A 12,548-nucleotide genomic window follows, 5' to 3' on the forward strand; every position below is an offset into this window, starting at 1 on the left:
AGCACTGGTTTATTCACCAGCTTCGTTCCTCTCTTCCGCCATCCACGACTCCGCCCACTGGTCCCACCGGACAATTGGTCCGGGTGGAGAAGTTGTTTTTTTTTGTTCCGAGAGCCGGTGACAAATTAGCTGGCTGAACCCAGTTAAATCTAATTCACATTTGTTTGACTACAGGGACTCTCATTTAACATCACATCATGGGTATGTATTACAGGATTAATTCGTCATTCAAGTCAACTCACCAAACGCATTTGTTTTCGCGGAGACTTTGTAAAAAAAAAAAACTCCCAACAGCCAATTCTATGGCCGAGCTAGCTAGCTGCCGTTTAGACACGGACTGAGTCCAGCTGCGACGTGTCACTGTGTATGCATTGCGTCTTCTCCGAAACATGCACGTGTTGCTACACTGTGAACGCAGCGCGTTACATGAGCCCGACGTGTTGGCTGCTAACGTCCGTTGTTTAGCTTGGAGCTAACAGCAAGTTGACGGAAACGTCCGCGAGCGAGCACTGACGTGGCGTTAGGTTGTGAAGAGTCGGCCGAGAGACGCGAGATATTTTAACTGTTAAATGCAACACAGAGTCATTCCAGCATCTGATATCTTACAATAAATGATTATACGTCTCAGTAGCTGAAAGTAAGAATAAGAATAGTAACTAACGTTAGGTGTGTTGGTTCCACGCTGTGAAGTGTCCTGTTGTGACTGCTTCCTTTGCATCCGGCTTGGAGCCATCCAATAATAAACACGTTATGTTCCCCGTAGCAGTGAACACAGGCACCTCTCTCGTCCTGTCCAGCCTGCTGTCGGTGCTGGTATTTGCTGGGATGCAGATGTTCAGCAAGCAGTTGGGATCCACTGAGTGGCTCACAATCCTGGGAGGTTTCCTCGGCTCAATCCTCTTCATCTGCTCCCTCACTGTATCCTATTGAACTGCTTCGATGCTCCCTTGCTAATCATTCAACTACACACTTATTTAGTATTTCATTATTCGTTAAAATATTGTTTGTTTTTAATGAACATTCCATGCTGTTTTTGTCTTTTGTTTACACATTCTGCATCCCATTTCTCTGAGCTACCTGGTTTCTTGGTTGCACGTAAATGTTCAGATACCACTGAGGAGTGTTCCACCTTAACTTTTGTTTCCAGGCATTTAATAATATGGAAAATCTGATTTTTGGGAAGGGATTCCAAGCCAAGATTTTCCCAGAGAGTAAGTAGAGACGGCACTGAAATTAAACTCATGCCGTCGGTACACAATCTGTCTTCTCCTATGATTTGCCAAGTCAAGTGTTGGCTCAGCTTGCACTGAAACACGAGTTAACCCAACATGAGTTAACCCATTTAATACACAGCTGGTTAGTGTTTTATTCATTGATGTAGTTAATAATCGTAATTAATCTCAACTTCCAGTTCTGCTGTGCCTGTTCCTGTCACTGTTTGCCTCTGGTCTGGTACACCGTGTCTGTGTCACCACATGGTATGTGACGGTACCTCTGCAGATCACCCACAACTCCTTCAACTTCATACAACACAGTTAAAAGTAGTTGTCAAATGTATTTTATTCCAATGCTTTTTCTTTCTTTCTATTCCAGCCTGATATTCTCCCTCTTTGCCTTGTACTACATCAACAAAGTATCGGCAGCTCTCTACCAGGCATCTGCTCCCGCAATAACTCCAGCAAAAGCTGTCGGCAAGGGCAAAAGGAAGAACTGATGAATCTGTTGGATCCCATTTGCATTCAGTACATCGGTTAATATTATCCAGCTGCTGATGGCCAGTACAACAGCTGCTTCATATTTTGTATTATTGTCTCGAATCCATAAACGTAGGTGTATTTCTGAAGGCTTTTTAAAGATTACTGGGGAAGTTATCAGTTCAATGACTACAAGTTTGAATCATGATTACATATTGACCTTTTTAATTTTTTCAGTGATCTCAATTTGAATTAAGGCCATACAAAAAGCCTAATGGCCGTCACATTCCTTTGAAAACCTTTCCTCGGCCCTCTTTTTACACTGATTGCACAGAGATTCAAACATCATGTTATCTGTGTATTCATCATCAAGTTGCTTTTTTGTTTAATTCATTTTGTAATTAAACTCTGTAAAATACTTTTGACTGATTGTTTTCTGTCAAAGTGCGTTTGCTCAGGGAGGTGCGGTGGTATCCTATAATTGTGAGCTGTAAAAGAATGTTCAGGAGAAAGCAGGGGAGGGGTAGAAAAGGTTCTCCTATTTCACCATGTGTACTTTAAAGAGAGGCGAGTGATGGCCGGTCAGTTCTTTTAGTCAAATGCCAGTAAGCCATGGAATATTTCTGTTAAAAATACATATATTTATAAACAGTGTGTTTTATAGATTCATATATTTTCACTATTTAGTTTGTATTGGGGAAGGGTGGTCTCTCTTAAACAGATCACCGGTCAGCTTCCTGGTGCTGCTCGGTGTGAACAGGGCGTTCCTGACCAAAATAAGCTTCCTTGGATAAACACAGGCTTTAAGGACGGATGTTTGTTATGCCATCGACGTCTACTTTAATCACTGGTCGGCCGTTTTAAATCAGAGAGTAGGCTACCTGGAAACAAGTATTTTTTTTTATTGATTATTGTGTTTTTTTTAACGATATGTTCAGCGGGGAACATGCAATTGAAGACAGAATCAGACGGCTTAAAAGCACAAAAGACCATTATTTTGACCAACGATCTTGACTGCATGTCCGCATCATACGAGAAGATATGCGTCATGTCGCTTTTGCCGTTGCCACCTTCATTATGATTAATATTTGAACTTTTAAAGTAACATATTTTTATTCTGGCAGATTTGTTCCAGATGTGGAAAACGAGTTTGGATAGCCTTTTGGGTATTTAAAGAAAATGTCGCATTTGAAAGATCTCTGCGTCGCTTACGGTGACGGTCTGGTGGGGAAACGTGGGCAGAGATTGGATTGGCTCAAGGGCTTTCACTTTATTAGCTCTCTCTGTGTCTCTCTATCCCTCCCTCTCTCTCTTCCACTTTCTCTCTCTCTCCCTTTAACCCTCCCATCATATTGGGCGTTGCCCAGTGAACTATAAAATCTTGAACAAGCCCCTGAACTCTTCACTGAATCTCAAACTACAGTTCCTGCCTCTGTGTGACCTGGTGAGTTCATTATAATTACTTCGAAACTTTTCTTTCTGCGCCCACTGTTTATTTAGAAGTTGCATGAGGAAACGGATTCTTGTTTACGTGAAGATTATTCGTCAATTGCTGGATGTATTTTGAGGCTATACGTGCAAAAGCTGCTTTTTGTTGCACTGTGTGCTCCATCCATCATTGTTCTAGTGTGGACTTGGTCTTTATCGCCGACTTTCTTGCTCGGACAAGTCGCGGCTCGACCTCTGTTCCCCGTGTACGTTATTTTCCTCTTCTTCCGTCTTCCATTTTCGTAAAGGCCACCCTCCGTTATTTATTTTTTTGGAACTCAACCAAAAAATGGTCGAATGGAAAAGGAAAGGCAGAGTGGGAGGCTCGAGATAAGGATTTGTGTTTATGAGCCAGAAGAGGACGTCTAATCGTCTAAGAATGAGCTTTGAGGGCCAGTGAGACCAACACCCAACCCCACTGAACAATATGGTGTTTCTGGATGAAGTCTGCAGACCTTTTACTGAAGTAAACCAGTACAAGTTCTCACTATGCAGAATGCATTGGCCCATATCAGAAGTGTGTCTCACATCATTGATTTGTAATAAGTGATGCAAATACCGGAAAAGTGTACTTAAGTACAGTACTTAATGTATTTTGTTACTTTCCACCACTGAGTAGCCTTTTGCTTTAATACAACCTTATTCTTTAGGCCTCCTTTACTTAAGTAGAAGTTAAAATGTAACAGAATTTACAGATATATCTTCTTCATTGTTGAAAGGTATTTAAGGTCCAAGCCTATTTAATCATCCAGGTCCAAGCCTATTTCATTATCTGGTAGTTGAAACTATAACGGAGCATACTTGTTTATGCTTGTACGTATGTCAAATATAAATTCTGCACAGTAACTTGCACAGCTGTAAGGTAGGTGTAGTAAAGAAAACATTATACATCCAGAGAAATGCTTGCCCAGACTTGTCTTCCCTCCCTCCAGTACTCTCCTCTGCAGCCATGACTGAGTTAGAGAACTGCATGGAGTCCCTGATCACCATCTTCCATCGCTATGCCGATGAAGACGGCGATGGAAAGACCTTGAGCAAGAAGGAACTGAGCAAACTAATAGAGACCGAGTTGCCCGCCTTCCTGAAAGTAAGAATCTTTCCTATTAATTCTAATCTCTAATCGATGCACATAATGTACCATGCATGGTTTACTTTTTGCACCCTGAACTTGCCACTCTTGCTTTTGCTCTTTCAGTGCCAGAAGAACCCCAAGGTTGTGGACGACATCCGGAAGGATCTGGACCAAAACGGAGATTCGAAGGTGGACTTTGAAGAGTTTCTTTCCCTCGTCGTCGGCCTCTCAATAGCCTGTGAGAAGTGTTTCGTGCTCCATGAACAGAAGAAGGGCAAGAAGTGATGTTGAGCAAGATCATTGTGTAGCACATGTGGGTGCCAGATTCTCAAGTAAAAACTGCCTATGACAAGATTTCACCGTCTGTTTGTTTGATTATACTTTTTGTATATCGGGGTCAAAATACTCTCATTTATCTTCATCAGGGAGTTTTCTTCTGGTTGCATATATAGTTTTAAACGCTCTGTAATATCTATTTCGTGTGCACATGGAACCTTTATAGTCAAGCAAAGCTTTGCCAATATAAGAAAAGGACTTCAGAGAGTATTGATTAATTAATTCACATCAATAATTGTAAACAGGTATGCTTTAGTTCACATCTAAAACATCAATTCACCCATAAATACTCCTTGAATTTTCAAAATGTTCAATTAAGGTAGCAGTTTTTTTATGCAGTAGATAAAAGGTTCAATATGGGAATGTGCTGGTTGTCAGATTTTGCCTGAACTTGAGTGCAGCACCACATGCCTGCATGTCACGAGTTATGGGTTAGGGTTGTGCCAAATGAGCATACTTTCAAGTGCTGACCAGATTGGGAGAGGTTTGAAGGTGTATGATTTTTGGAGATAGTGGTGGTTTTCTCATGGCTCTCCTCCAGATGCCAAATTGTTCATTCCTCTGTGTTTCCAACTTACAGGAGCATTCTTCTAGTATCTCTCACAAGTGTCACCGGCAGGCTTTTTATTCCAGGTATGAACCTCCTTAATAAAGGGACTTAACACTTCTTGCACCAACCCATGCAGAATTCAACAGACCATGGATACGTTCAAAGACAGTACAGGCAAAGGACATGGCACACTGCAGAGCATGAGGTCCAATATTTCATCAGTAAGTAAATACAAGGGAGGTGTTAAAAGTCAGCAATAACTGTTTTTTTTAATTTGCCTGTTGGCAATGATTGTGCTTTTTACGCTGGATTCTCGGGATAGTTGACATTCACCAGCAGAGAGATCTCGCTGTGAAAAAAAGGACACACAAACCCTCAAATACATGGCAGTGGGGACGAAACGTGCCTTCAACTATGCAACAATGATTCAACATATTTTCAAGTCAGTGTTGAGTCCGCCTTGTGGCCACTGTGCCGCAGGAGTGTGTGGAGAAGCGGCGCTGGTCATCTCATAAACGATGGTTCTATTAAAGTGTCTTCACAGCAAAACAAGAGACGTGGAGAAGACATCAGCAAAGCACATGTGTAAATAATTAATTTAATGATGGCCGGATTCCATGTAGCTGCTTTGATTTCAGGGATCCTGGTATAGTGACTGCCGGCTCACAAGGCCCGATCCCAATCTCCACCTTACGGACTCACAGGTTTTGAGGCTAACTCCGTGAGGCTTTACTTCTGTCCCACTGTCAGATCATCGAGTGTTTGAGGGCTCTCTAGCAGACATTTTGAGCCCTGTAGGAACCCTCTCCGTATGTCAGCATTAGATGCAGACTTTTCCCAAGGGAATTACCCACAATTCATTGCACTGTGACTTTAAACAGGGGTAACCAGTGGAAGTATGGAGATGTAAACAAAGAGGACGGCACATGTGTTCAGCCCGATAAATTAGATTTACACAACATCATTAAGGATTAAAGATGGGATATACAAACACATCAGAAGAATGCAAGCAGAGACTTTATATATATATATCACACAGATTTATTTATCAAACATTTTGTTTTGTTATTGAAGCTGTTTTGACAAAAGCGAGTACATAGATTATTTGAAATGACCTCTCATCTTGTGAGGAGAGAGCCTGGAAGACGTAAAGTAGAAAATAAAGACCCCCAATAGGACACAATTTTTTTTTTGACGTTGTCATGGTAATGTGATGTGTTGCAGCAAAGTGCCGTCCCATTCGGGTTTACACCATTTCAAGCCCTCACAGCCTCACACTCAACCAGGTGACGGCAGAAAGTCCCTCAGGGTTCAGGGTTTGAGGTCTGAGGGGGGCCACTGGGCCACGGTCACTATCACTGAAACACTTCAGTTAGTGGGAACACATGTGCTTTTCTTTCTGTCAACATGTACTGTGAGAAAGGCCTTTTGCGTTCGAACATACCGTATTGTAAGAGTTGAAAAAAGATGCACTTGTATATTATCTGCACAAAAACCTGCGGCAACTAAATCAATAACCAAGGGGTTAATGGAAAAATAATATAATTAGATAACTGGAGCACACCACAGGTCAGTGAAGGAATTACATTGCTAATGACAATGAAGCATTGTCTGCTTGACAAACAAGAGGCAAACTATCAAGAACAATCCCAGTTACAGGCGACCAACTCCCTGCTGAAGCATTTAAAGAAAGCCATGTCAAATGCTGCAAAAGTCAAATTATCTGAATAACAGAACATGTCATGGAAACAAATAACATTGCATGATACTGTTTTTCCGTACAGTCGTTTTGGCATGTAATTGCAGGGCAAACACAGGCGTTGTTCCAATTAGGTTGGTCAGGGCCCTGGCATTGTGCGTGCTAACTCACTGTAATGGCCGTGACGCACATGGGCCGGGGCTTGCAAGTATTGATCAGTATAGACATGCAAAGCATCCAGGATGTCATTATGAGTTATGGTTTGGGTTAGTATCGTTGTCCGAGGATGCTAAGTATCCCAAATCAAATGTAGCATCACACATCGGCTGTATGCTGCACGTAATGCAAAATGCGTGACATTGACTGAGAAGATTTTTTATTTTTCTTCCTCACTTTTGATGAGGTTTGTGTGTGAGGAGCACAGTGGGACCGGAGAGGCTCAGTGGACTGGTTATACTGGGACCGGAGAGGCTCAGTGGACTGGTTATACTGGGACAGAGAGGCTGAGTGGACTTATTATTATGCTTTACGAATGGACAGCAGAGAAGGACTTTGCATTGCACAGGACTCGCAGAAGGAAGTTCAAAGAGGTGAGTACAATACCAAACTCATTTGTTGTAGTAGTTTACTGTTTAAAGGATGGGGTCAGCAATGAAAAGTAATGTTGATTCTATCAGAAGTGTCAAGTTATTAAATGTATGCTGCTTAAATAATGCTTGCAACCTCCACGTTCTCCATTGACTTTTGATTTATTGTCTGTCATTTTTATTTAATTGTCATATTTTCTGATTAATTCTAGTAAAGGTATACAAAGGTGACTTTTTATTTATTAATATGCTGAATGCAATTGCTGCAAAGTGCTGGAATGTATTGTTGTTTTGAACATAATAACTATGGCGTGATGTTTCACCGGTGTTTACTTTGACATTTAATGTAATTTATTTTGTCAAATCAATGTGAATGATCAGACAAGACCATATATATTAACATGGTCTTGTCTGGTCATTCACATTGATTTTCTCCAATAATTAGTGATTGCCATACGTTTTAGTTGCCAGATGCAAGATGCCACAATGGTCACAGCTCAGCCAACATGGCAGCAACATACAAACGTTGTGATTTTGTACTTTAAGGCGTTCATGCCTTTAATTCACCACTAGATGTCACAAAAGTATAACAAATACAAGCTGTTCGGTCCAGTTTCAGTTAAGACAATGTTTTATAAAAATGAAAGACGCTGGGTTCAGTGAGGACTTATAAACACACTGTTTGTTGTATCCTGACAAAGAGCATCAGTTGAATGGAGATGTTACATGAAAGTATTATGTTCCACAATGTCTTCTGGTGTTGATTGGATGACGCTGCAGCTGCTGGACAGAGCAACCAGTTGCAATTTAAGTTTAATAGTAAAAAACTAAATGTTTTTGTATTTGAATGAACAGTTTTGTCCACTCCCTTGTAAGGAGACTGTAGGAATACCTTTACCTCCTTTGGACTTGTGTTTGTGTAAACTACAATGTAGAGAAACCTGTACTCCACACCCATACTTAGACCGGTGCTGGATTACCTTTTTGTTTAGGGAATTGTTTTGATTATGAAAGGAACACAGACGAGGCAGCATACTTTGAGATTACATTTGTTCTGGTGTTAAATGGTGTTTAAGTTTAAAAGTTTCCACAAGACCATTTAATTGACAGTTTTGTCCACGCCCTTTCGGGTATATGTCACACTGAACATGACTATAGAAAAACCTATACCTATAGAAATACCTTTTGGAATGTTGTTTGTGCAAACTAAATGTGGTGAAACCTGTACCCCACACCCATACTTAGACCAGTGTTGGATTACCTTTTATGCTTGGTGGATTATTTTAGTCATGAAAGGAACACAGCCAGAATACTGTGAGATTATAATCAATCCTTTATTTGAATCTCTGCTCAGAGCTATTTCTATTTAATTTGAAAGACTTTTCTCGTACATGTTCATGGTGCAGACTGCAGAGGTACAGCAGCTCCAGTGAAACTGTAACTCATACCCCAGCAGTGGGTGGAAAGATAAACTTTTTGTAATGAACACCAGACGATCCTTCGTCTCTATTTTCTTTGAGCCCCCTGCAAGGAGAATCTGATCGTTCTCAATCAGTGAAAGTATTGAGGCCAAAGTGAACAGAGGCTTGAGCTAAAGGGACTTGGCAGGGCCAACAGAGGGTAAGAGGAAGAAAATACTGCCGTTCTGCTGCCTTGGAACAAACAAGTGGAAAATGGAGGTTGAGTTTCAGAAAATTGAGCAGAATGAATGGGGACATGTCAGAATGAGCAAACAGCTGCGACACGCCCACTGACTCACCCCAGACAACAGTTGCTTTATTTAGTAGAAGTAAAGTAACACATTTACAGTTGGTGTGAAATTTACAGCAGAAAAGTTGGTGTCCTTTGTGATCTCTGATGGTGGCAGAAGTAAATAGTTCAGCCACCACAAAGTTATAAAAATGCTTTTGAGAGTATACTGAATTATATTCCAATAATACTAAGAAATCAAATACAACTGACACTGCTAAAACATGTTTTTTACGTGTATTGGAGGCTCAAAAGTAAGAGTTTCAAAAATATAATAAATAGCTTTTTTACATTGTGATTTGTAACCCATGATATGACTTCTCAAGGTTGCCCATAGGGAATTCAATACAGCCTTATTGATAAGGAACATAAGCAAAACGTTAGAGCAAACAGGACAGACAAGATGCCCATGGAAAAAAGTTGCCTATGAAAAAACACACATTTGTCCGTGCCTTTAAACTCGCCACTTTAACACAATGATGACTATTTGCTCTATACAAATAAACGCACTGTGTTTACAGTCACATTCTTTATTTATTACTGTGGCACAGCTCTCGTGGAAACAAGTTTGGGTGTGTGGGGGGGCTGGTCTACTCTTTAAGAGGCTTTCCTCTCAGTCTGACAACAGTCTCGCCTGGGACAGCTGGTGATACGGACGGGATCTCTCTTCACAGCGAACGTGAACTCTAAGGTGAGTCCCGAGGGAAAGCAGATGTTGGGGAACATGAAGAATTTGAGGAATTTATTTCAGATGCTATGCAGATGCAATGGAAAGGTCATGGCGCTTATTTAGGCTCAGCACACATTTGTCAAGCACCTTATTTTGTCGATTCAGAAGTTTCCATCCTCTGCTCACATGGTAATGATATAAGTGTATCTTCCAGTCAGCCAGTATGTTTTGGGGGATGGTATTTGCTCTTGCCGCTTTGTTAATGACTCTCATCAACCGGTTACTCCAGCTACAGCCATGGCTCGTCTGGACCAAGTCATCACAAACATTGTGGATATATTTCTGGAGTATGCTGCTGATGATGGAGGCAAGAACCCGAAGTTAAACAAAGACGAGCTGAAAAAGGTGTTGGAGCAAGAAATACAATCCCCTGAGTTGAAAGTAAGAGACTGAACACGCATACGTTATATATATATATATATATATATATATATATATATATATATATATAAATACATTATCCTGCTTCTTACTTACCACTTGTGCTTTTGTGCATTTCATGATGGTATTTAACCGAGGATGTGTTCTCCAGGATAAAATCAATGCAGGTGACATTGAGGAGGCCATGAATATGCTGGATAAAAACCACGATGGCGAGGTTAACTTCCGAGAGTTTTGTCGGTGTGTGAGTGACCTGGCTAAATGCTACTACCAGAAGAAGACAGGCAGGGGAGGCAAAAAAGGCAAGGGCAAAGAACGAGAAGGTGAACAAGAAGACTAAAGAACCAACCCTTAAAATGTTTGTTGTGTCAGAATATATTAGATATTAGATAGTTCAGACGTTTACAGTGTCTGTTATATGTGACACAGCTGACCCTGGAACCAGATGTTGCTACATCCATTATTCAAACTAAGCTTATTTATGTTTTGAAAGTGCATGCAAGATGTGATATTCGCGGCCTCTGTCAACCTCTGTCAACAGGTTTTCCATTTGTTACTTTGCTGAAAATTAATAAAAGCATTGGCGTTTGATTTGATCTCGTCTCCATGTGTAGTTATTGTATATCTGGTGTCACTGCTGTGGGAGGAGATACGCATGGGTTCATCAAACATTCAACAGTCATCCCCTGCTGTGTTCTCCAGAGCACAGATCTCTGTCACTGTTTCCTCAGTGAATCAACGGATATTGGATATATAAAGTCCTCTTTCAGTGTGTTTTTGTACAATCACATTAATCAAACCCCTCTATTGTATATTAAGATGATTGCATTCCCAACCCCTCAATGCACAAGGGAATTAGGGCTTTTCAATTATGATTTTAAAAAATAGTCCAAAAATGTTGTGTTTTTTCTTTAAACATTTATCATTAAACCTTTTGATGGAATTGTTTAGAATGTTGGTTGTTGGCCAATAATCCCTTCAGATGTTTAACACACTTGCTCTTCAAGGAAAACATGGCCTCACCCCAGGTATCACTGTCTGGTATGGTAACACCAAACATGCAGACAGGAAGGCATAGAGTCATAAAGAGGATCATAGGGACAAAACTTCCTTCCACAGTCAGACGGCAAAACAAAACTATTGAAATATGTGTAACAATAACCCAACATTAACTCACTTCACTTATCATATGCAATATGTGATATATTATTATTATTATCTGTGAAATAGGATCATGTATATACATTCTGATAGAGGTGCAATATTCTAACTGTGCAACATCCCAAACTTTCTTCCACCTCTCAAAATGTGCAATATTCCTATATAACTCTCCCCTTTCCCCTCTTTTCACAATCAGGACTAGCCTATTTATTACTGTTATTTACCACGTTCCCTCTCCTTGGTTGAGAACTTGTTTTAAAAAAAACTGTATATAAAAGTGTACACATTTCCACCGACTGTATAGTGTTTTTTATATTTTATATTTTTCTTTCTTATTATAGTGTGTTCCTAAACTGTTGACTCAGACAGCCCTGCACAAGAATTCCAATGTGTCTGGACTGTTGGTCTATGTACAAATGGCAAATAAAACACCTTGAACCTTGATGGCCACAAGCACTGACAATGTGTTCATACATTTTCATCCAAGCGGCCACTCACTCACATGCCTGCTGGGCTAGAGACCAACCTACATTTCTATTGGTTCTCCTTAGCCATGCTCCTGCCTCCCTGTGAGGTACTTGCGATTGGTTGAAAGACCTGTCTGTCAATATGTCTAGCATCTAATGTATCAACTAAGGTCATGACAATATATTGTAAACCTGCGTACAGATATTTTTGTTGAGAAGCTTTAAACAGCCAGAATATAACATAACACAGGGGTAAATTCAGTAATTCAATGCTGTTGTATTTTGTATAGAAGAGAAGGACCGTTGAAGCTCTTCCATTTTGTGTCCTCACCTCACACCATTGATGTTTACACTGCAGCTGCCTTCTTCTGGCTGTGTGCAAGGTGGAGCAAGTGTGCCACAGGGAGTGTTACCAGCATATCCTGTTCCCTCATAGTTTTAAATGTACTCATTTGAACTGAAATGGACTCATAAGTCAATATATTTTCAACATATTATGGGCTGTGGAGGTAAAGATATTCCTTGCGTGTAGCTATACTTTAGCCCAAATCTCTCAAATTATAAAAGTGTTTTCAAGCGAATTGATGCAAATAAACAAATAGGCAGTTTCTTACAATCAAATTGAAGAGAGAGA

At 40.5% G+C, this 12,548-nt stretch overlaps 3 protein-coding genes across 4 annotated transcripts; all 3 read left to right on the forward strand.

The window, feature by feature from the left end:
* The first annotated feature begins 67 nt into the window (after positions 1-67).
* krtcap2 (keratinocyte associated protein 2) lies at positions 68-1,871 on the forward strand. Of its 2 annotated transcripts, none has more exons than XM_034554112.1 (5): positions 68-201; positions 764-918; positions 1,148-1,211; positions 1,412-1,478; positions 1,594-1,871. In XM_034554112.1, exons 1-5 carry the CDS (start codon positions 198-200, stop codon positions 1,712-1,714), a joined length of 411 nt encoding a protein of 136 aa, XP_034410003.1. In that variant the 5' UTR covers positions 68-197; the 3' UTR covers positions 1,715-1,871. The 2 variants fall into 2 exon arrangements, with proteins under 2 accessions (XP_034410003.1, XP_034410004.1); XM_034554113.1 differs by having other exon boundaries at positions 69-201; positions 767-918.
* Positions 1,872-3,004: 1,133 nt separating this feature from the next.
* s100a10b (S100 calcium binding protein A10b) lies at positions 3,005-4,608 on the forward strand. Its single transcript, XM_034553563.1, has 3 exons — positions 3,005-3,138; positions 4,115-4,269; positions 4,378-4,608. Exons 2-3 carry the CDS (start codon positions 4,132-4,134, stop codon positions 4,537-4,539), a joined length of 300 nt encoding a protein of 99 aa, XP_034409454.1. The 5' UTR covers positions 3,005-3,138; positions 4,115-4,131; the 3' UTR covers positions 4,540-4,608.
* Positions 4,609-9,761: 5,153 nt separating this feature from the next.
* On the forward strand, positions 9,762-10,882 carry s100w (S100 calcium binding protein W). Its single transcript, XM_034553950.1, has 3 exons — positions 9,762-9,866; positions 10,135-10,286; positions 10,438-10,882. Exons 2-3 carry the CDS (start codon positions 10,143-10,145, stop codon positions 10,624-10,626), a joined length of 333 nt encoding a protein of 110 aa, XP_034409841.1. The 5' UTR covers positions 9,762-9,866; positions 10,135-10,142; the 3' UTR covers positions 10,627-10,882.
* Positions 10,883-12,548: the final 1,666 nt, after the last annotated feature.

The sequence above is a fragment of the Cyclopterus lumpus genome, chromosome 16 (genome assembly GCF_009769545.1).
Source record: "Cyclopterus lumpus isolate fCycLum1 chromosome 16, fCycLum1.pri, whole genome shotgun sequence".
Lineage (NCBI taxonomy): Eukaryota > Metazoa > Chordata > Actinopteri > Perciformes > Cyclopteridae > Cyclopterus > Cyclopterus lumpus.

Excerpts from the sequence above, each read along its gene's own strand:
- krtcap2 (XM_034554112.1), top strand. Across the intron at positions 1,212-1,411 it reads AGCCAAGATTTTCCCAGAGA|TTCTGCTGTGCCTGTTCCTG; the intron begins GTAAGTAGAGAC and ends CTCAACTTCCAG. Across the intron at positions 1,479-1,593 it reads CGTGTCTGTGTCACCACATG|CCTGATATTCTCCCTCTTTG; the intron begins GTATGTGACGGT and ends TTTCTATTCCAG.
- s100w (XM_034553950.1), top strand. The coding sequence starts at position 10,143 with ATGGCTCGTCTGGACCAAGTCATCACAAACATTGTGGATATATTTCTG. Across the intron at positions 10,287-10,437 it reads TACAATCCCCTGAGTTGAAA|GATAAAATCAATGCAGGTGA; the intron begins GTAAGAGACTGA and ends TGTGTTCTCCAG.
- s100a10b (XM_034553563.1), top strand. The coding sequence starts at position 4,132 with ATGACTGAGTTAGAGAACTGCATGGAGTCCCTGATCACCATCTTCCAT. Across the intron at positions 4,270-4,377 it reads AGTTGCCCGCCTTCCTGAAA|TGCCAGAAGAACCCCAAGGT; the intron begins GTAAGAATCTTT and ends TTGCTCTTTCAG.